Genomic DNA, 23,733 nt, shown 5'->3' on the forward strand with positions numbered 1-23,733 from the left:
CAAATGTCTTCCAAAGTGTGTGTAATACTGACCATTTCAAAATAGCCCCAAGATACATTTTAAGACCCTTAAGAAATAGGTGACTGAATTGCATTAGTTTGACTACATTGAAAGACTACAGGAGATAGTTGTCCAGATCCTTTACTAGTTCTCGACAAATAAATTTGTGTCTCGTTCTTCATGAATATGGGTTTACGTATGTATAGACCTATTTTTTATATATATATATATATGCAAGATATTAAAATGCAGTAATGCGTCTGTATCTATAGCCCAATCTCTACCACTTACTTCTGAAATTACCAATAATTTGATAAGAGTTTTGTGAATGTTTAGACAAAAAAATGCAATTATTGTACAAAGCACTATGAAAAGGCAATTCTGCTTTTATGGTATATACAAGCCTTCAAGTAGAGAAATACTTTGTTATGAGAAAAACGCACAAAATTCAAATGAGAGATTTTATTGAATATAATTCTCAAAGCAAAATAAAGTTGTAACATGCATTAAAGCGAGACACCATTTGATATCCCAATTTAGTCTGTGTATAGTTCAGTGAAGTATTATAAACAAGGTGCTGAAATGCATAGTGAACCATTGGAAAAAAATTGATGGTGTAAAGCAGTAAGTCAAACATGTAATATACCCACAAGCAACAAGAACACACAAGTTTGTCTTATTACCTTTGATATATATTTGTTGGTATTTAAGTATATTTAAATTGTTTAAATATAGGGAACAATGCTGAACATTTGTTTATACCCATTGATTCTACTCACTTGCTCTTGCAGCAAAGAACATTTCCTATATTACCTTGCTTTGAATCTTACCTGTCTCCAAGGAAAAATACTTTTTTTTTTTAGACCTCCTTTCTCTTAACCTCTATTAGTGATACAGTCTCCCTTCTCCTGCTGCTGCAGTAGCAACCCCCCATACATGCTGAGGAACTTTCTTCTGTGCCTGTTTCAGACCAATTTCAGCTTTTTGAACAGTGCTTCGGCTGGATACGCCGTTCTAGCAGAGGTCTCCCTAGTGTCTTGTATACCCGCACCGTGTTCTTTGACTCTGTTGGTACAGTCTCTGCCCAAAGTATCCCATTATTTTTTAAGTCTTTCTCACTGTTGTGTTAGATTAGGGCTGAATGGCTAGTTCAGAGTCCCCATGGTTTTAATTTGTTTTTAGTGTGTCTACAGTGTAGATATATGTATCTAAGCTGATCGCCCTGCACTCCTCCAGTAGTCTCAGAAGTCACTAGAAATCAACTTAATGGAATCGAAGGCAGGATTCATTTTATTTTAAGGAAAGTGTCTAACAAGTCAAATGAATCACACCTTAAAATGGTTATTTCTCTTCTCTGACTGTAAAAAAAATCAACTAGTATGTCAAAGATAGATTTAGACATTGCAGATATCCAGATCAAGAGGAAAAATAATTTGACTTACTGTGATTAAGAATACTTTTTTTTTATGTCTTCACATTTTAATTTATTTTCTATTGCTTAAGTATATTCTTTTAATGTTATATTCTAAATCTCTAAGTGTATCTCTTTATGACTTTAGCATGTGGACAGGCTCTTCCCTGCCTGTATTGCTCTTTGAGGGGCACCAGTTCTTCCAGATATCTCAGCCCAAAACCTGTTCTAACATGGTGCTGACAAGGTACTGCATACTTGAGAACAGCTACCCCTGAGTTTATCTATTCAACAGATAAAAGTTAAGCATTGGGTTAAACATGGGACTAACAAACAAAGATTACATCTTTCTATAATATCTTACAGCTTTAAAATATACATATAAAAAATCTGCTTCTGGGACTGTCATCTGCAATTTCATCTTCAGAAGTTTCAGTTACTGATTGTACAAGGTAGGGTACTGAGCCTTTTAGTTAAGGATTGCTGGTATCTTCTGAATTACAGATTATTAATAATTATTAATCATTAGTAATAATCTGGTAATAATCTGGTATCTTCTGAATGACAGCTAATGTTACCAAAGTTTATCTTACCAGTTTTTCTTGGACAGCACATGATTAATGTCTTCTGCTTAGTCTGGGATGACTTTCTTTTGTCTTTTCAAATTTATCTTCGCGATTGCAGCTTACAAATTTTATTAAGGTCTATAGTACATTTTAAATTTAATTTGAAGAAAAAATCACGTATGGACCTTGTCTTTTCTCTTCTTGGCAAGTAGGGCATTTATTTAAAGAGGGAATTCTTTTCATATAACATTGCATGCAATCCATGTTTCATAGCAAATAATGTTCCAGTATTTAAAGGGTAGCTAAAAAGAAGATAGAGACTCCCTTTTTACAAGGAGTCACACAGAAACGATATGTTGCTCATGGGGAGACTCTGATTGGACACCAGGGAAATTTTTCACAATGAGAGCAATTGGCCATTGGAATAATCTCCCCAGGGAAGTGGTGGATGTCCCAGCATTGGACACTTTTAAGATTCAGCTGGACAGGGTGCAGCGTCATCTTGTCTAGACTGTGCTTTCGCCAAGAAAGGTTGGACCACACTATCCTTATGGTCCCTTCCAGCCTGGTATTCTGTGAGTCTATGATGATATCTTTAGGCACTTTTGTGGATTATATTATAGTTTATATATCATTTTTTATTATCATAGTCCTGGAATTAGGAGAATGAAGATTTTTTTTTTTTTTGCATATTTTTTGCCATACTTTAATTAATACGGGTGTTTCTGTGGGAACTATAGGGTAGTACCTGTGCCATTTTGTGTTAAAGTTGCTGATTTTTCTCATGTGAAGTTGAAAAGAACTGAAATGAAGTTATGAGATTTACACTGATGTAAAAGTAGTAGGCTGTAAGAGCCCATCCCACTTCCACAGAATATTATTCCAAATAGTGGTCCCAATTATTTTAATAGTGCAGATCAGAACATGAATGAATCTCCATCTCTAAACAAAGTGAATCAAGACAGGGCTAAGGCATCCTTTAACTTATGACATTTTTATTTCTTATGCAGACACACACACAGAGACACCCCTCTGCATGTGCAGGTTGTCTGTCATTTCTTGTTTATGGTAATGAGGTCACTTGGTTTTAGTTTGTCAGCTTGACATCTATTCATTAAGCTATGGATAGTTTTAAAGAGCCCTATGAAGGTTGTTAGGAACTGAAAGTGTATGCAGAATAAAGCAGTAATAAATGATGCATGGGCTGTTTGGTTTTTTTGGCATCTCCAACAACATGTAAAATGCTTGTAAAATATTTTGAGATCCTTAGATTAAAGCTAACTTAACGTAAATTAAAGCTTGTGGATATATGTGATGACATGTATATACATGCAGGTATGTATTGATAGGCAAACCCCTACACAAACAGAATTTATGACTGAGTTGTGAATATTCAGACCAGTAATTATATACTATACGGATAGTATTTTTGAGAAGACACATTAAACTTATCCCAATGATCAAATGAAACATAGGAAACTGAATTAGATAGCACTATAACTTATCAATTTCAATCTCTTATTTTCTCTGATACTCAAAGTATGTTTCAGTGGTTAATGACAGTGCTGTATCCAAAGTTTCTCAAAATGCTAGTGTGGTACAATATGTTTCTGTACTGCAAAGAGCTACACTTAAAGAAGTAGTCTGTCTCAGAAGAAAATGAGTCAGGGTCCTTTCTCTTCTCACTGTGACCTTCTCTGAAGCTCCAAATCCATGTCCACCACTTAATCACTATTACTCCAGTAGCAGAAAGTAGTTTCAGCTCCAGCCAGTTTCACACTTGATTCTGCTGCTGTTCTGACCGCTTTAAATACTTCTGTACAAGTCACTGAGAGAACTTTCTTGGGAAGATTCACATTAATCACCAAGTAAGCTTATATATCTGAAAAAAAAAGAGTTCCACCTTCCTTTTCTTCCTCTCCAAGGTCTAACAGTTGCATACAAAAATGACCTCAATTCAGGAGCCTGCCTTGGTTACAATTACAAGAGCCTTCTGCATGACTTGAGCTACCTAATTAAAATTCTCATTAAAGTCTGAGCCATTGAAGCAAAGAGCCAATATATCATTTTCTCTACTTTACAGTTTATATATTTTCAGCATCTAATAGCCTTCATAGGGATCATTGCATTCATTCATAAGGCTATAAGTAGTTATGTTCTGGCCCATAATTCCAAAAATGTCTCTATATTTGGCATAATTGCAATGTTCTGGACTCATCAGGCTCATCCAACAAAGTCCTCAGTGTACGTGTACATGTGGTTTCTGTTCAGTTAGTTAGTTAAGATGTAAAATTTTCCAGTCACTGAAGTTAACTGCTTTTGGCTGTTTAGCCCCAGCTTGTGATGCATGTGATCACGGGATTCTCCCCTGATGTCTGAAAAGTTGTAAAGCTCCTTGTGTTGTGGCAGATTAGGAACATGGGGCTCTTCCCTGCCTATATTGCTCTTTGAGGGGCACCAGTTCTTCCAGATATCTCAGTCCAAAACCTGCTCTAACATGGTGCTGACAAGGTACTGCATACTTGAAAATAGCTACCCCTGAGTTTATCTATTCAACAGATAAAAGTTAAGCACATGTATCTACAAATGCCTGTTGTTTTGTGTGTATATATGTGAGAGGAGATGTAGTCTACAGATCTGTGTATAAATATGTCTCCCAAAGAGCGTAATCAGGAATAATTCCTTACTTTTAGAGGCTTACTGAAGTTAAATAGTGGATTTTTTTTTCCCCCTGTCACATCCATGGGTTTCCAGACATTGCACACAGAACTGTTACCCAGTTGTAGTGAGAAAGGAATGGAATACACACTGAAAACAGATGTAAATATTCAGGTTAGACTTATTAACACTGCTTCTAACCATTCTGATGGAGAGCACTTCATTAATTTGCATAGATGCCTCTCAGAGGGTATTTACCTTCAAACTACAGAAGAACTCATCTGATTTCCCGTATATCTTACTGTCCTTTTTATTTTTAATATATTTCTGTGTTTAATGGATTATAGAATGTATTGAAAGGTGTAGTGAAGCTGAAGCTGGTTTTTAGTTAAATATTTTCACTTCTTTACAGTATACATCTGCTCTTACATATGACGCTGTTCAAGTGATGACAGAAGCTTTCCGGAATTTGCGTAAACAGAGGATTGAGATCTCCAGAAGAGGAAATGCTGGAGATTGTCTTGCAAATCCAGCTGTGCCCTGGGGTCATGGTGTGGAAATAGAAAGGGCATTGAAACAGGTAGTGTCCCTTGAATGAATACTGGATGAATGCATGTGTAAAATTCTCTATAAATGCTTGAAAAGAACCTTCCAGTCTCCTAACCTGCCTGGATCTTGCTGGGAATAACATGGAAGTGAACTCCTCAGGAATATGTCTCACAGTAAGATAATATATTGTGTGTGGAAGAGTCTAAACAGAATGTTTTTGAAATTTCATTTTATGGAAATAGAAAATGCATTTCAAAAAAGAAACAAACTTAGTTCTTGTACCATTTTAATCTCCATCTATATAGGTTCAGGTGGAAGGTCTAACAGGGAATATAAAGTTTGATCAGAATGGAAAAAGAATCAATTTTACAATAAACGTCATGGAACTCAAAAGTACTGGTCCTCGGAAGGTAATTTGAATTGTCTTACAGTGTCTTTAAAGGTTTTACCATGCTAAGCAACAAGTTAAGGTAGGTAATGAAACACTATGGATTAATTAAAGCATGAGTTGTAATAATACTTATTCATAGATGTATTCTATAAGGGTCTTGCAGAACACAGTGAAAATATGTATTATTTCTTTCTAACAAATACAAGTTGTTATTTCTGGTAAGTACTAGCAGTATTTTCTTTTCAGTTTTGCAGATTAAACTTTTTGCTTTCTCATCTGAATTGCTAAATATGAACCATTATTTTGGGAAATACGCTTCTGAATGATGAATGCAGAATGCAGCTTTTCAATGATGTTTCTGGAAATGTGATTATCTTACTGTTCTAATTCCAAATTTTTCAGGAAAAGCCAGTTTCTCATGTCTTCCTTATCCGGAGTCTGTCATAACCCTTTCAGTCCTTCAGTGTGTGATGGTACTAATACCTGTTAATATGCGAAAACAGTGTGCCTGTATTAGACAAATTAATCTCAACAAATGGCATTAGTTCTATCCTGTTACTATTTGTAATAATCTTTAACAACATAAATAGAAATATTTACACTGGTAAATCCATAGCTAAAATAGTTCTCTTTGAGCATAGATCATGCTTTACCTGCTCTATGAAAGTTCATATTCACTGGTATCTGTGCATCCTATAAACTCTCTTTAGATTGGATATTGGAGCGAAGTGGACAAAATGGTTGTGAATCCTCTTGATGGCCCTCTTGGAAATGAATCTTCAGGACTAGAGAATAAGACTATTATTGTCACCACTATTTTGGTAATTAACCTCATATTTTGTCAGAAGACAGTATGTCCTACAGTGATTTGTTTCTCATCATTATGTTAGTTTAAATACAGTGTTGTATTATTATCTGAGGTTGTAACCTGTTACTCATCATGATACATAAATAAAATCTGGAAATTAAGGATATATAAATGATTCAGTATGTGGTTTTGTTCTGTAGAAAACAAGTGGTCATTGATTGAACATCCTAGAAAGTTAGAATTTTTACGCTTGAAAATGGGAATGAAATACCTGCTTTCAAAGGAGAGGCATTTGTTTTAGAGAAAGGATTTTGCCAAACAGCAAAGAGACTGGTTCTTATGCTTCAGAATTGTAGCCGCCATGGATTGGTGAAGTGTAAAATAAAACATTAAAAGATGCGTTGTACTTGTCTAGAAAATAACATTATAGAACAGCATTTCTCTGTAAGTTACACAGCTTCTTTATCAGTTTGGACGAGTCACAAGCTGACATAGGAATATCACTGGATGTAAGAATAGTTTGGTAACAACTGAGCAAAGAGGAGATAGGTTACTTTAGTACAACTCATCAGACTCATCAGCAGCTTTGCTCATGATAGACCTTTATTGCATAGTTATAGATATCTTACCTAATGTTTGTGTAGTAATTCAGTAAGGATATAGCCTGGGGAGCCTGAAGTGTTTTCCCAGGGAGGGGTGTGGTTATGAAACAGGAAAGAATGTTCTTGTATTAAGAAAACAGCAAAAGAAACTAAATACCTTTGCCTTCTTCCATCCAAACTGTATGAGAGAAAGAAACTGATTTTGGAACTTACTCTTTCTTCTCTGAATGCATAACTCCTGGTAACATTCATGGTCATTATTAACATACTACTGAGAATCACTATACCTGTAAGTATTGTTGTTTGTGTATGACTTCAGAGAATGCAGCTTTCAAATGTGTTAAGGACATGTCATGTTAATAATTAACAGCTGTCATATACGTAGCATGTATGACTCAGATGTTACATTTTCTCTTTCTCATATGTGAAAGAGAACATATTAATCTATGAAGTGTACAACCAATACGTCTCTCTTTTTACCAAGTAGCTAAGGCAAGTTCTTTCTGTGCAGGAGTCCCCATACGTCATGATGAAGAAAAATCATGAAATGCTTGAAGGAAATGATCGATATGAGGGCTATTGCGTGGACTTAGCTACAGAAATTGCTAAACACTGTGGATTCAAATATAAGCTCACAATTGTTGGGGATGGCAAGTATGGGGCGAGAGATGCAGACACGAAAATCTGGAATGGGATGGTTGGAGAACTTGTTTATGGGGTAAGAAATTTTTTTTATAATGAAGCTATTAAAGATGACTAATGGAAGGAGTGGGATTTGATATAGTTTTCTCTGTAGAGGAAACTTATCGAATTCCTTCTACAGAGAATTAGTAACCTGTATTGGCATGAAAAATTTTGAAAGTGAAACATGGAATTAGGTTTTAAGTGCAAATGAAGTTGAGGGGAGTGAGTGCATATTTCATCCTTCTGACCAGGTGAAAGGCAGTGTACTTTACTAACAACACTTTTAAATGTCATATACTTTTAAAAGGGCATGTGTAAAAAGGGAAGCTTGGAGTATGCCCACCATATGGCTATATATATTTCAGTAAGAAGAGTTTCAACAAAAAATTTCTGAAATTCTCAATAGGACATTCTTGGTGAAATAAATGTTGCTGGTGTCTCTGCTGTCCTATTACCCATTTATGAAATGCAGTAGAAACTAAACCATTCTTTGCTCTGATCATTGTATTAGCTATTATTTGCTTTTTTCTTCCTTTACAGAAAGCCGATATTGCAATCGCTCCATTAACTATAACGTTGGTGAGAGAAGAGGTGATTGACTTCTCAAAGCCCTTTATGAGCCTGGGGATATCAATAATGATCAAGAAGCCTCAGAAGTCCAAGCCAGGAGTGTTTTCATTTCTTGATCCATTAGCATATGAAATCTGGATGTGCATTGTTTTTGCCTACATTGGGGTCAGTGTAGTTTTATTCCTGGTCAGCAGATTTAGCCCATACGAGTGGCACACAGAGGAATTTGAAGATGGAAGAGAAACGCAAACTAATGAATCAACTAATGAATTTGGGATATTTAATAGTCTCTGGTTTTCCCTGGGTGCCTTTATGCAGCAAGGATGCGATATTTCGCCAAGGTTGGTTACTCGCCCATTTCAACTTTGTGCATTTTTGGTCTCAGACATCTCAGCTGGAGGAGGTTCATGGTGCATATATTTTCACTCTCTAGAAAGAAATGAATTGCTATCTTTTTTCCCCTCTCTAAAATCATAAAAGCCCTTGAAATAAAATCAGTTGTCTGTGACATAGGGTCATGATGTATTTGATCGATGTTGTCTTAACATCTATCATACATTTGCCAAGTGAATTTATATACACCATCCAGAGACTGTAAAATGCATAAGGTTCAAGTCATTCCACACCTTCTTGGAGGGGTACCGTGTTTTTGCTGCATATTCCCATTTTACAGTTGATAGTGCATACGGTTCACAACAACTGTAGTGGGAAAAAAGGGTAACATACTAGTCACAAACTACACAGACAGCGCTTTCCCTCTAAAATTCACTACGTATCATAACACTGTTATTAACCAGCTGTTTTTCTACAGGAGAGCCTTAAACTGAAATAAAGGTGATGGCTCTAATTTCATGTGAATAGTTGCAAAACACTGCTGTTTTTCCATGGCCTAGTTTTAGAAAAGTCTCAAAGGAAATATCTAAAATGAATTTGAAGGTCCAGTTTAAAAATGCTCTGTTCCTTGTGGATTTTCACCTACTTTATTAGGCACAACTGTAAAGCACTTAAGTTAATTCCTTTGCAGCTCATTAAATATTCTATTTCCCTTGTGCACAAGTGGTTCTAGCCTTGATTCAGCAGAGCGGTAAGTAGGTAGGTAAATAGGTACTTGCTGCTTGAAGGAACTATAGTAACAAGTATAATAGGGCAATTGGGTTTAAAGAAATCATATCAGAAGACCTACCTAATTATACTAAGCAATTTAACTTTCTTGTATATAACCTAAAGTAAGACAAGAAACAGGTCGATTTCTAGTGGGTCTAGTGGCTAGTGTGCAAAATAAATCACACCAAGGAAGCTCTTCTCATGTCTAAGTCATGCATCCCAAAAGGCAACAGCAGGTTTTCAACTTGTTATACTGTGGAAATAACAGAGCATTTGTTGTGTGAGAATTTTAGCAATTCTATGTAAAGGCTGGCGTATTACAGTGAGATCTGCCAGCCTTTATGATGAAAGATGCAATAGATTAGGCATAAAACACCATAAGAATGTTATACAAGAAAGGAGATAGTGAAGAGACAGCCAGTGGTTTCAGGTCACGAGAAGCTGTGTTAATGACAGTCCTTTGGGGTTTTGCATTGATTACACACTTCACAGGTTTAGTTGTCTGCAAATCCTCCATTAGCTACGAAATTATTTTTATTGAATCAAGGCCGTAGTAGAATAACGATTTTTTTTTTATTATTTATTTTATTACTGTTTTACTGGCTATTAAAGCATGACAGTTGTTGTGCACGCTTTGATAACTTTTGAAAGGTGATGTAAGAATAATAACAGTAAATGATCATCATAAAGGATGTGTAAAACTCTAACAATTTTGGAGATTCAAGATTTAGTTTCAGTGAGGTGTTTAACACCACTTTATTTCACTACAAACATATTTTTGAGGAAGGCAATTAGTTTGTATATTATGTGTTTATTATAAAAATAGAAGAGGGCTGAAAACACCTCAGTTATTTTTGTTCTTGCACCAAAAACATCACTTATAGAATTTGAACTCCCTGCATATGAATTGGAGCAGATAGAAAAAGGAATCACAAAATATCAGCAAAATGTCTTTGTGGCGTTAAGTTTTATACTATTCCTACTATAATTTCTCTAATAAAGTGACAAACACTGTAAGAATTGTAGAGTAGACAAGTTAAGACTTCCTGGCTCTGAAATAGAAGGTGGTGCTGAGTAAGGCTGGACTGGACCATCATCTTGCCACATAGCACAGAAACAAAGGAATAGAATAGAGAATGATAACTTCGCAAAGTTATCCTCATCTTTTTTGAGATGTGAGCGCACTCTCAGTACTACCACATAATACCTTTGTAAGTATAAAAAGCATGGTGCACTATTTTAGGTAACTGCACAGAAATTGTTATTTTAGTTTTTAATGATCTGATAAACAAGGTACTTGTACAATTGTGGGTTCCTACTAACATAGAATTATCAGTCTTTAGAAACTTTTTGAAATGTACATTAAAAAATGGTTTATTTAACTGGGACAGACCTTATGGGAAAATTTTAATACAAATGATGTTCAAAATAGTTTTACTTACAAAATATAATATGAGAGTGCAATATCTGGATTGGCATTGAGCTTATTCTTCTTTCTATAAAGTTGGCAGCAGCTCTGTTTGCTGAAATCATGGTCTTTTGAAGGTTATGTTTGTTTATAGCAGATGTCATCAATACAATATGACGTTCCATAAAATCAGCAATTACTACATACATTTTACCAGAGATTTTACCTTAAAAATATGTATTTATCACATAATTCAATCTTTTAATTGTAGAATTATTTTGTACACAGATTGCCTCCATGTCAAAATAAGTGTATAGTATTTTTTCAAAGGTGACAGAAAGCATGTTTGTAGAATACATCTCAGTTTAAAAGGAACTTGAAATAATTTATTTTCTATGATCCTTTTTAATAACGTATTCTGAACCTCATCATCTGGCTTGATTTTCATCAAGTGATGTGAGTGAGTGAGTTTGTTGTGACATGGAATAAGTCTTTTCATGTCTGAATTCTCACAGAGATTTTTTATAATACCAATTAGTAAAAATAATTTGTCCAGAATTGGTTCTATTTATTTTTGTTCCCAGTTTAATAAATCAGCTTTGCATGACCATCATGTTTTAATGTGCATATATAGAGAGTTATATCTATGTATATATCTATATAAATATTTTGTCAGAATTACTTGAAAATCTCACTCATAATACAGTAGGCTGGGTAAGTGATTTTTAATTTGTTTACTTAATAGATAGGGGAGACACATCAAGACATAGCTAAACTACTGCAACACCGTGGTACTAGACTTTCAACTACATGCACATTTCTGGCAAATAATTAATCACATCTCTAAAGATTATGTACTGTTACTATAATGTCTTGTTTGAAACAAAGTAGTGAGTAATTTCAAAGTTTCAAAGATCATTAAAAAAAAGTCAAGATTGACAATAATGACAGTATCAATAGTTCTCTTCCATTAGTTTCTAGTATTCAAAGTAATTGAATTTCTCTAGATGTGTGCTCCATATTGTTTTATATATTTTCTTGAGTTCTCTTTTCTTCTTTCTTCTCGAGCAGGAGATGCAAAGCAAAGATCCATAAGAGCCCACCTGCTGCAGTTAAAAACATCAGATTATTATTATTTTAAAATATTTTTTCTTCACCCTTTTTCTGTATTATCACTGGTTGTTTCATGTCCAGTCCACAATTTGTTAAATACTTGTGTCTTTCAAAAGTGGTGTACACTTTTTAGTTTATGGATATTCTGTGGGCCAGTTTTTGTTGCAAATAATGCTGTTTGTTTCTCACTATGGATTGTCCACAGCAGCATAAGCCATTGTTTTGTGGAAATCAGTCTTTGTCTGAATGTCTTAGGAAAATAAGCAACCTCAAGGTACTTGATTTTAAGTGCATACCAGTTTATCTGAAAGCACTGTGTCACTGATTTTGTTTGATCGTTTTCACAATGTCAGGCAAGTTCACTTCAGAGGGAATGACAAGTTTATGTGTTAAATATAGCACATTATGATGGGAGCAGTTTCCTTTCAGGATGTTGGGAATTTTGAAGAACTGGATCACTAAATTCTGCCTAAAGTAAGCTCTGGAGTCCTGGTTTCAGCCAAGTCCAGGAGGTGTAGTGGAGTATGCCTTGACTTCCCATCAAAATAGCATACAGAGGTGTGCTGCAAGATGATAACCTGAAATGGTTCCCTGTAGTATAATGCATCATTTGCATAAAACTGATAATGTGTGTTCTTTTTAGGACTTTCATTTCATTTTACAAATTCATTTCATACTTGTTATTAGATCCCTGTCTGGGCGCATTGTTGGAGGTGTGTGGTGGTTCTTTACCCTCATCATAATCTCATCCTACACGGCTAACTTAGCGGCCTTCCTAACGGTGGAGAGGATGGTGTCTCCCATTGAAAGTGCAGAGGATCTTTCCAAGCAAACAGAAATTGCTTATGGGACATTAGATTCTGGCTCCACTAAAGAGTTTTTTAGGGTAAGAATTTCTGCTTTTTAGTTTTTTGTTTTGTTTTCAATAGGTCTTCACTCATGGAAATGTGTTTTCCCTAGGCTTTATTAAAAGTTTGCTATAAAAATGTGATATGTGCAACCTAGATCACAAGTGTATGTGGGTTTTTTTATTTGTTATCCTTAAATTTTATTATCTATGTATAAATATAAGGGTCATGTTATAAATATACAAAGCAAAAGTGGCTGCAAATATTCCACTGTAAAGTTAAACAAGATATCTTCAGAGAAGAGAGTTGATGTCATTCATCTGAGCTTTAAGATAGGAGCTAATGATTATAAACAAGGGTACTTAATATCTGTGCTATATTTTAGGTAGTCACACAGTGAATAGGGACATGGGAAGGTGCACAGTGATGTTTTCATAAGTATTTCACATGATTTTTCAAACTTGCAGATGGAGACATGGGATACAGCCCTCTTGGCTGCTGTAGTAAACCCAGGATACAACCCTGTTAGCTGTTGTAGTAAATCCATTTAATTTTGAAAGCAGTTACTATTTGTATTTGCATTACAATAATGCCTTGGAATCCTGTCATTCCTCACCTCTGTGTATTTCAGTTTTAAAAATGCATGAGACTTCCAATGTGTGAGTCTCAGGCTGCCCTTGAGACACCAGCTAACACAGTGAAATCCATCCAGCAAATGAATGAGACACTAAGGCTACTGGGAAAAACACTGTGGCTGTTTTGCCTGTCTTTGTGCTCTGTGTTTCTCTCTGTGTATCACAGAAGTGAATGTGAAGTGTAACAAATACAAAAAACCCACTGTTTTCATATTTTCCAGTGGATGGTGATAGTGCTAGGTTTAAACAAAATATATTTTAAAATAGTTATAAATTTTAGTTTACATTTCAGACATGGCCTGTCATGAAAGTGAAATGCAACAAGTTCTCATAATTTTTTTTTAGATACTGTACAGTTAGGGTAGTCACGGCTAGATTATGGTTTTCACTGGATCCTGTAATGCATACTTAACTGTTAACATACTAAATAGGAACCATTCTTTTTTCAGCTGTAGAAAAGCATTATTTTCTGGCTTTGATGACAGGTCCAGTAATAAGACCTGCTGCTGTTCGCATTCCTGTTGGCTAAACCAACACCACCATCAGCTATGTAAGCTAGTAAAAATGAGACTGGGTTTGTGCTAAGAGTGTTCAGAAGCATTTAGAAGCATACAATCATGTGTTTCTTATTTGTGAGCGTAAACCTTTTAGATCATGGATATACCAGGGACTGAATGTGAACAGTTGGTCAGTTCTTTTGAACACTTTTTCTTTAGAGATTTTTAGGCTTTCTTTTAAAACAAAAAATATTTATGTGAGCATGGAACAGTATGTAGTTTTTGTGTTCCTATAACATATATACAGCTTTCCAAATACACTTTTACACAACTAGTGTTTCTGGTGTTGACCTAAGAATTAATAACTTATTTTTGTAAAAGTCAGGTGGAGGCTTTTGTTTGCTAAAAGTCACTTAAACTTGCCCAGTTATTTTTTCCAAGAAATAACATCTGTCAGAATTTCTTTCTAGGAGACCTGAAACTCAAGTTTCAAGAATGAAACTGCTGAAGGCAATGTGAAAGCAGTCTCTAGCACTAAGGAGACTAAACTTTCACCCAGAGTACTTCTGTATGGTGACTGGATTGGAGTGGATGTGTGACTTTTATTATGACCTGAAATTAGGACTCAAATTCTTTGAATAGCTGGAAACAAATGGAGTATTTTTCTAGCAGTGAGCTAAAATGGAGTGGCTTTTTCTCTGTCGCTGTCATGAGCTAAAAGAAATAGTTGGATTGTTTTCAGAGTTAGTCTGTTATCTCTTCAAGCAGTGTCATTATCTACAAGTTTGTTTTTTATTGATGGAATGGATACTGGACCTAAATCTTCATTAACAGAGCCCTAATTCCTCGAACAGTACAAAATTAGGGAGCATTGTATATTGGGGATGAGAACAGTAAACTGAATTTTCTTTGCTACTGAAACATGTTTTCTGATAATACTTCACACAAGTGAAAAGAGATCTTTGTCAGCATTATCCAGAAATGAATTCTTAGCAATAAACTAGACAGTGAAAATTAGCTGAAAAATCCTATCCTGAATAGCTGAATATATGTATGTGATGTTAATAGAAAGAGGTGGCTTCAAGTGCGTCCAGCTTCTATGACTGTTTAAATGACATGAACTCATTGAGATGTTAGGTATGTCAGGGATGTCATATTATCTTGCTTTCTGTTTTGTTTTAGGATTCTACTGTTTCAGCCACCTACAGTAGGTACATAGTAGTTAGTGTCTGCAGTGGCTGTGGCTGACTCCAGTGGCTACCGTAATGAACGCAGTAATCCAAATACAGGTTAGAAAAACCCAGATGGAGGAAGGATAGTGGCCCACCACACACCCTACAGACAGTATGGGAGCAGACATGCAAGCTAGTCCATATCACTTGACTTGGAGATAACAGCCTTGGCACTCGCGACAGATGTATTGCCTTTGCACTTCACCCTATTTTAGGTACATACTCCCTAGCTTTAAAGGTAGTACAGGCTAGTAGGAGATATTCTTGCCAACAGTGAGTATGTAGAGCATCAGCTGGCACTTAATCAAGAAACATAACTGAGAAAAAGGGATGAAAAGGCATTGTACTCTAGTGTTCCTTGTGCTGCTTTAAGAAGAGAAGCAGAAGCTTGGTACATCCTGCATAGAAAATATCAGTGCATAAATAATGGGTTTAACAGTGTTTTTATTTTTAAAAGAGAAATAAAACAAAATAAAAACACAATGGCAGAGCTTTGCTGAGCAGTAAACATCAGCAGGAGACTTTTACTTCTTAGTTATGTTACAGATATGTGATTTTTCTTCAATGGCAGATTCATCAGGTCTCTTCATTCTGTATTTGTAAATACCAGAATGTCCAGTAGTTTTCTTCAGGAGATCTCAAAGTTGCTACTAGCAGAACTGTGAGTACAATCCAACTCAAGAATTCTGTTCCTCTGACTTGGGATACTTGTCACTTCTGATACTTATTTGCACATCTGTCTTGGGGATAGTGCTTTTTGGGTTCTTAATGTAACTGAAAGCCTAAACAAAGCTATATAGTGCATTGCTGTTGCATTTTCTCTTGGGTTTACAGTCTGAAGTAATGGGCTATGTATCGAAGAAAATGTGTGTGGCCGTGGTTTTCCAGAAGTGCATCATTTTTCTCAAATCAGTAGTGGCTTTGTAGTGGTAAGGATGTGAATAGGACTGCAAGCACAGCTTTGGAAGATCCAGGAGTCATTTCAGTTGACCTTGTACAGACACATCACCTCTATAATTGTCAGACCGCAGATACTACTTGATGAAGCAATTAATGGTGTGGCAGTGGAATTTCATCACTCTGGTACACACTGTTGACACTACCCACAGTCACAGAGTATTTTTATCTTCAATGATTTCTCAGCAGATGCAGTAAATGCAGTTGATGTATGTGTTAGCAGAGACACATAGTTGAACTTCAAAGGGAAAATACAGTCACTAACCCAAGAAGACAGACTGTGGCTCGCCTAACACTGCAGAAATTAATTTTAACGCATTGTCTATATGTGTTAACTCCTGAAGTTGCCTTGCTGACATTCATGGGCTATGGCACTGAAAGAAAGAAAGAAAGAAAGTACAACTGCCTAAGTATGCAAGCTTAACATTCACTGGAACATTTCCATACTTTCCACCTGCTTGAAGGTATATTGAAAATGAATATCAAAGTGATACAAAGCAAGTATGTTTTTCTCTAAGGTTTCATTTCTGACAACAAAACTATACTTATTCCTCATTTCAAAACAAATCATTTTGGTCCCAAATGATCTCATAGGTCTTCGGTATGTGTGCATGTGTCCCAGTTTGAGTTGATTGTTCTTGAATGTGTGTGAACAGAAGTGTATGTTAGATGCCATCTGAGATCTCAGCAATGCTTTGTACAAAGGCATTAGCATTTCTTTTTCTCCCAGTTGTGTCACAGTATTTGCTGGTAATCATTTTGATCACAGTGATAGATTTACCTTTTTTTTTTTTTTTCTTTTTTTATCCAGCTGAAGGTCTTCCATTTTATTGCAGATTTTCTAATTGGTCCCAAAATGCTGGACTATGCTTTTGAGCTGGGGAGTTTTGTTTCATTTTATTTTGTTTCTATTATTCTAGTGCTCAGAATTTTCCACTTCTTTTATATAACAAATATATTCTATCCTATTTTCTGGCTTGCTGTGTTTTGATACCCCAATTTCCTTTTGTACAAATTCTAGTCATTTTTGTATTTAAATGTTTTCACTCAAGAATGCCATCTGAAGCTGTGCATGCCATGCAGCACTTCAGACCTGAAGAGCTGCAGTTGCTTTGAATGTTTTTCATTCTTGTTAAGTCCAGGCAGTATGTTTATGGTTCTAGATTCTGGTAATAGCACCTGCAGTTCACTACAGAAACTGCGATTGCTGGAGAAAGTGCTTTTGTGTTTTGGGATTTATTTTATCCTCTCTCTCCCAGTGTGGGTGCAGCAAGTTATTTGTGTTTTGCAACCTTCTTGTTTTGATCATCTCCATTTCTGTACCTTCATTTATATTACTTATTCTTTATATTCATCTCATCAAAAACAAAACTGGAGTTTACATTTACATTATGGGCCTATGCGCAGACTGTCTTTGTTCTCTGTTTCTTCCCACAACACAGCAGATATATTTTCCTTTCTCCTGTTCTTTTTCACTTGTAAGGTTTGAAAATCTGCTGCTGTTTGCCTTTCTTTTTTTTCCAGTTCAGTTTATGCTACATACTGTTTGCTTTATTTTCTTAGGTTACCCCTGATGAAATCAAGATCCTGCTTACAAGTCTACATTTGTATTACAATGATGTAGCAAACCTGTTGTAGTAGATACGACAACATTGCTGTAGTGCAGCTGTCCCTCTGTGAGTAGGTTTATTGCACTAAAGTGAGCTCTAGGAGTGGCTGGTGGATTTTCCTTGTGACCAGCACTTCAAAAAGAACATAGGATTTGGGTCATCATTGTGGAAATTAGTTTGTGTGACATTTATCTTAGTTTTTAATAAAATTAAATTGAAGTGGTCTGGTTTGAGTTTATGAATATGGTAAGTGATGGGGAGGAATTTAGATTCTGTTGAAACTGAAATTAATAATTCTCAGAGGAGGAGTCATTTCTGCAAGTATTTTAACAATGGTTAAATGGTCTTGAAACTTTAACATTAACATTGCTTTGTAAAACGAGCCTTCATGAACACTTAACTCTTTAGATCACGTGAAGAATATGATGATGACATAAGATCCTTGTTTTGCACTTTCCTGATGTCTTCTCATATCTGTCTTTTTGGAGAAAATGATTTTAAGTAAGCTTTTGAAGAATAAGTTATTGAGAAAAAATGTTTTGCAATTTTTACTAATAAGACCAAATATATTAAATGGATTTTAAATAGCTCAATTAAGTAATGGAAACTGGAAAGCCATAAAACTTACAAATATGTAATTAATTTTTACCAATACTGAATAAAATAATCAATATATTACAAAATTTAGATCTTCCATTCAATTAAGTATTCACTCAATATAAACAAGGTTAAGTATTTTACAGTACTTTATCTTAGGTTAATAAAGGAGTCTGAGAAATTAGCTTCACCCTTTCCTGTGTATTTGGATTTATTGATAATTCATTTACTATATAAATTGGCAAAATTCATTTGTTGTTACACCTTCTAGCTACTGGTGACAACACCAGTTCCTCTCCTTTTGTTCAGTACAGAAGGTCAGTGAGAGAGTTACACAAACCGTATTTGAGAATTAAAGTTCTGCTCCTGCAGTACAAGATCATCATCTAGTAGAATGTTGTAGTCTGAGTCGCTATTTCTGTCAATGACATGCTAATTACAGCACCCTGTTTTAAGAATAATAGGTCTTTGAATGACAAAATGGTAAAGTTATCTGATGACCCACAAAATACAGTTAATTAATTTGATAAAGCTTTGCATAATTTAATTTCCTAATGAGTTTCTTAATGAAGGCAGTATTTTACATTTAAATGGAATGTGTACTTTGTAAAAGTAATAATTTTCATAGTCATGATGCCCAGTGACATGGTATTAAAAAAACCCCAAAAGTGTAGTTTCTGGAACATTTTTGTATCGGTTATTGTATTTTCATAGGACTGATCAATAGTGGGGATTGTATTAGGGGATTGTAGTACCAAAATATGATTAACATTTCGTATATAGACTGAAGTGTCATCTTGAAATAGCAATGAACCACAGTAATTAAGACCAGTGCAGATTATTTCCATATTCTTGTAGCCAAATAATATCACAGTCTACAGTGGTTTCATTGTTTGGATCTCATGATATAAAGTTGTGGGGCTTTTCAAAGAAGCAATGCTTTCCTTTTTACATTTCTGATGCCATTAAAGAAAGGGTATATAAGGAAGAGATGGAGAAGCCCAAGTTGCACACAGGGCATCCTGCATTCACGAGAATTCTGTTTCCTCATGGTTTAGTCCAGTGTTGCTGATGACTGCATGGTTTTCCAAGTGCAGTTAGATGAAGAAGATTATTGTTTGCATAGGAATAAAACATATGGTCAGATATAGCACTGGCCAAGTTTAAATGAGAATGAAATGTATTGGGTTTTGTTTGGTTGGTTTGTTGGTTTTGTTTTGTTTTCCAGAATGTATTTGAATAGGGATATATATTTGAATTAGGATAAGTGTACATGCTTTTTTTAACTGTCAGATAACATCGTCTTTATGAGTAAGTGTGTGTGAACAGAAAACTAGGTGAAGGTCTCAACACTGAGCTTCTCTACATCCTTTGGTTCTACTTTTCAAATAAAAGACAAATTCTCAAAACAAAACGATGAGGAAATAAAATGATGCAGTTCTGAAAACAGAATGTATTATTAAATATATTGCACAGCAATATAAGCAAAAACCTTAGAAGTCACAAGTATCCCCTGTGTAGTGGCTTGTTGCTGCTCTTTTTTTTATGAGTCTAGACAAAGTCAAGAACTAGGTAAAGACTGTGAGCTGTATGAGTTGCAGCATGATGTTTTTCACTGTTCATGGCTGCAGAGGTCTTTGTGGTCATGACAGATGCTGAGCACTATTTTCTGGATACGTTTTTCGTTACAGATTTGCATTTCCATAGTTGCTGGGTTGGATGTTCCTACATTCATTTATAGGGCAAGGACCCTGTGAGCCATCTAGTGGGAGGTTTCTTCTTAACACTAGACCATTTGGGAAATCTGTTCCTTGTGCCTTTTCCCATTCAATCATCCAGCACTGGCCGCTCAGTCCATCATGGGACTTCCCTCATCCTTCCCACTTACCTGTTGTGATCAGGTTTCTGTGAAGTGACAATGGGAAGTGGGGAGGTGCATTTAATTGAGGGTGAATGACAAAAGCAGAACAGACCTTGCTAGACCTCTGTTAACTGATATATAACAAAACCTGTAAAAGGTAATTTTAATAAACCAGGACACAGTAGAATAACAAAAGGCAGCTTATGAACCTGTTCAGGACAGTTAGCTAACTGGAATAAAGAATGCTTATTTATTTAGTATTTGAATGTTTGTGGAAGAAGAAAATAAAGTTTTAAGTGTCAGTATAACCTCTTCTACAACATGGGATCCAAATGCCTTCTTATGACAGTTGTACTAATGGGCACCTGGATGTATGTTGTCTGCTTTGGGTTGAATTGAACCATGTAAGACAGCTCTAAACCAACTTTTTAGTTTTCACCTTTATAAAGCAAACCTATGGTAATTCATGAAGTATCACCGTGATCATTTTTATAACACTGTCAGAAGCTTGATGATCCTTGCTTAGTTGGTAGTGGTAAATCCCGTGCAGCAAGCTGGCTGTATTATGCCAAACAAATGTTGACCTCTGTTAGGAACAGGATGGAGTATCTGGCTTTCATTAGAGAGTAAGTTCAGAGAATGGGATTTCAGGGAAGATCAAGTTCCTTGATATGAGACTGAGGACTTTTGAGTCCAAGCCTGAGTGGGCTGAGGAAGGAAGAGATTGAGCACCCTGCAAAGCTGGTAGCTCTGCTTCCAAGGAAGTGGGCAACAGCAGCAGGACTTGGAGAACTGGTGATAGAAAGCTATACACTTTTCTTTACATGCTCTGGTGAAGCTGATGGATTTTCTTAGACATTAAATGGCCTGACTGACTTCCATCTGCAGGTGGGAGTCTCTTTCAGGCATGGAATGCTAGTCTCTTTCTGTTAGAGGCACTTACCTGTGTCTATGTGTCATGTTTTAACCCAAGCTAGCAATACAGCCACAATAGCCACTCACTCACCCCTTCTCCACCCCCCAAATGGAGGAAAGAATCATAAGAGAAGGAAGAAACTTGGATTGAGATAAACACAATTTAGTAAAATAACAAAATACTAATACACCGCTAGTATTTATATATAAAATAGAAATATAATATAAGAGATATTCAATGCAATTCTTCACAAACACTGTCCACACTGAGCAGCCAGGCCCAGGAAGCAGCACCTGGTCCTGAGCAGCTGATCTGAGAGAGGGGAAAAAGAGGAAAAAGGCATAAAGGCCCAGAGACCTCTGGAAAATGGCAGGATGGCAAAAAGGCCGAACTAAACACCCTGAAACGAACTCCCGTGAACAGGTCTCCAAGAGCAAAGAGAACACATGTGAGAGGGACTGGAAGGTCCCAACTCTCCTTAAATAATTAACATTATGCTAATGGAATGGAATACTCTCATTGATCAGTCTGGATACCAGTCAAGCTCTGCCTCATCTCCGCCCCCCTTCCTCGATGCCTCACACCTGTGGGCAGAATGTCCTTGGCTCTCAGACCAGAGCAATTAAAACCATTAGCTCTGTGCTGGAAGGTTATCTCTTGGTCTAAAACTAAGTCCAAAAAATGAGCATGCTAGCTATGAAAAAGAAAGGTTTCTAACTGCATGAAGAAAATTAACTGATTTTCAGTCAAACCAGCACACTATATATCAGCTAAATTATAGGCAGAGAAAAGTGCAATACTGTTTTTTTTTTTGCTGATAGCTTATAGTACACAGTGATATTAATACCTTACTTTGTGAACTGGCTTTTCAAAGACAGTGCAATATACCATTTTTTAGGATTCCGCTAGTTGTTAGGATCTCATTTTTAGGATCTTCTTGGATGGTTCAAGAACAGTACATACACAGTATGGCAGATGTTCCAAGAGTCTGAGAAAACCCACTGTGACTTCAGCACACAGTTACATTTCTCAGTCATTCTGGTCATGCTGAGTGTATCCAACTCTTTTGATATTAATGGGTATACTGAGTATGTGTAGATCAACAGATCAGAATATGCAATAACTGATCTGCAAGGGAACTTCCAAAAGGCCAGCTGTGCCAGTGTACATGTAGATTCTGGTAACAGCTGGAATATTTAGTTGTTAGGAAACTTTCAGTGGTTCTTTGTACTGCCACAGCTTTTAATACTAGTATATGTACAGAGACCATGGAGAAATCTGAGGCTAAATATCCTCCTAGACTACATTTCTGGATAGGAGAATGAGGGCAAGTCTGGGAAAATTATAATGCTGTACTACAACAGTGAAGCCTTGGGAGATGGTGAGAGCATTACTGGTCCTTTTATACTTGGTTCATTTATTTTTGCAATCCTGTGATTATAGATGCTACATTTATAGAGGAGTCGCAGTTCTGAATTTTATATTACAAGATGTCTCTAGTAGAGAAGTACTTCTAATACATTTTGTCATAGTAAGATTTGGTATATTTACACATGCAATAGTAATATCTTGCAGAGGACCAAGGTAACTGCAAAACCAAATAGTCTTGGTCTTCTCCAGCAGAGTAGAAATGCAATAATAGTTGAGTTACATGCAACATAGCATTAAATTGGGCAGTAGTTTATTGTCTATTTCATATAATGGTGTAACTTGCACTCAGTTTATGTAGGGGCAGATGATATAACCCTATGCTTTCTTAATTCTTCATGAGAATTGTACTGTATATGACAACATGAGAGATCCAGCTTCATATGCTCTTTCTGACTGGTGATTGTTACTGACCCTGACTTGTCATATGTCCAATTCTTCCTGCTGTTTCTTTCATAGCACTGCTTCGTTTTTGGTGACATCAAGGTGGGAAACTTTGTTTTCCTCTGTATTTTTTCCAGGTTAAAAAATAACAATCAGTTGGTAGTTAAAACTGCCACTTATAGTTATAACTACCAATTGGTTAAAGCCAAAGAAATGTACTTAAGGTAATAATCTTTCTGAAAGAAAACCCTGACCTGCTGAGTTGAGTTGGTGAGGCATGCAGAGTATTACAAATCAGAGCAGCCTGGAAACAGGTGCCTCACTATTAACATTCCCTTCAGGTTTCACAGCAATGTTAGTTTCCTCTGTGGAGCAATTTGAAGTTTTCTAGTGCCACTGATGCATGTCAGCTCACGTCTTGTTTGTGCAACACACAACTGCAGAGAGCTGCAAAAAAGAAGATCATCTTGTTTGAGTGGGGATTTCTGATGAATATTTTGCTGAAGTTTGAATATAGTTCTTATCTTTTAATCTGGCACACCTCTTATAAAGTGGAAGTAGCACTGTTTGCTTCAAATCTTTAACAAATAGAAATATAACAAATAGAAAAAGCCAAATATGCAATGACAGCTTAATATTAATAGAAAAAGAGAATGTGGGTACTGCTATCTTTCAACATTGGGGAATAGACTTGCCTAAAAATGATATAATCATATTTTCCCAGGTGTGCTTTCGCTGTCTACGTAAAGATTAGTTAATTAGGCTTCATATTGTCTCCACAGAGATCTAAAATTGCAGTGTTTGATAAAATGTGGACCTATATGAAAAGTGCAGAACCATCTGTGTTTGTGAGGACTACAGCAGAAGGGGTAGCTCGAGTACGGAAGTCCAAAGGAAAATATGC

General features: G+C 35.9%; 1 protein-coding gene across 2 annotated transcripts in view; it reads left to right on the plus strand.

The window, feature by feature from the left end:
• GRIA2 (glutamate ionotropic receptor AMPA type subunit 2) overlaps positions 1–23,733 on the plus strand; it is a gene marked incomplete at both ends in the record, with an annotated part of 91,112 nt that overhangs the window by 64,471 nt on the left and 2,908 nt on the right. For both annotated transcript variants that reach the window (XM_080344517.1, XM_080344518.1), the window contains 7 exons: positions 5,048–5,215; positions 5,490–5,594; positions 6,286–6,396; positions 7,497–7,703; positions 8,210–8,580; positions 12,552–12,750; positions 23,612–23,733. The exon at positions 23,612–23,733 is cut by the window's right edge and continues 126 nt beyond it. In XM_080344517.1, the coding sequence (XP_080200643.1) occupies positions 5,048–5,215; positions 5,490–5,594; positions 6,286–6,396; positions 7,497–7,703; positions 8,210–8,580; positions 12,552–12,750; positions 23,612–23,733 (1,283 nt within the window). The remainder of the gene's footprint in view (positions 1–5,047; positions 5,216–5,489; positions 5,595–6,285; positions 6,397–7,496; positions 7,704–8,209; positions 8,581–12,551; positions 12,751–23,611) is intronic.

The sequence above is a fragment of the Nesoenas mayeri genome, assembly GCF_963082525.1.
Source record: "Nesoenas mayeri genome assembly, chromosome: 4".
Classification (NCBI taxonomy): Eukaryota; Metazoa; Chordata; class Aves; order Columbiformes; family Columbidae; genus Nesoenas; species Nesoenas mayeri.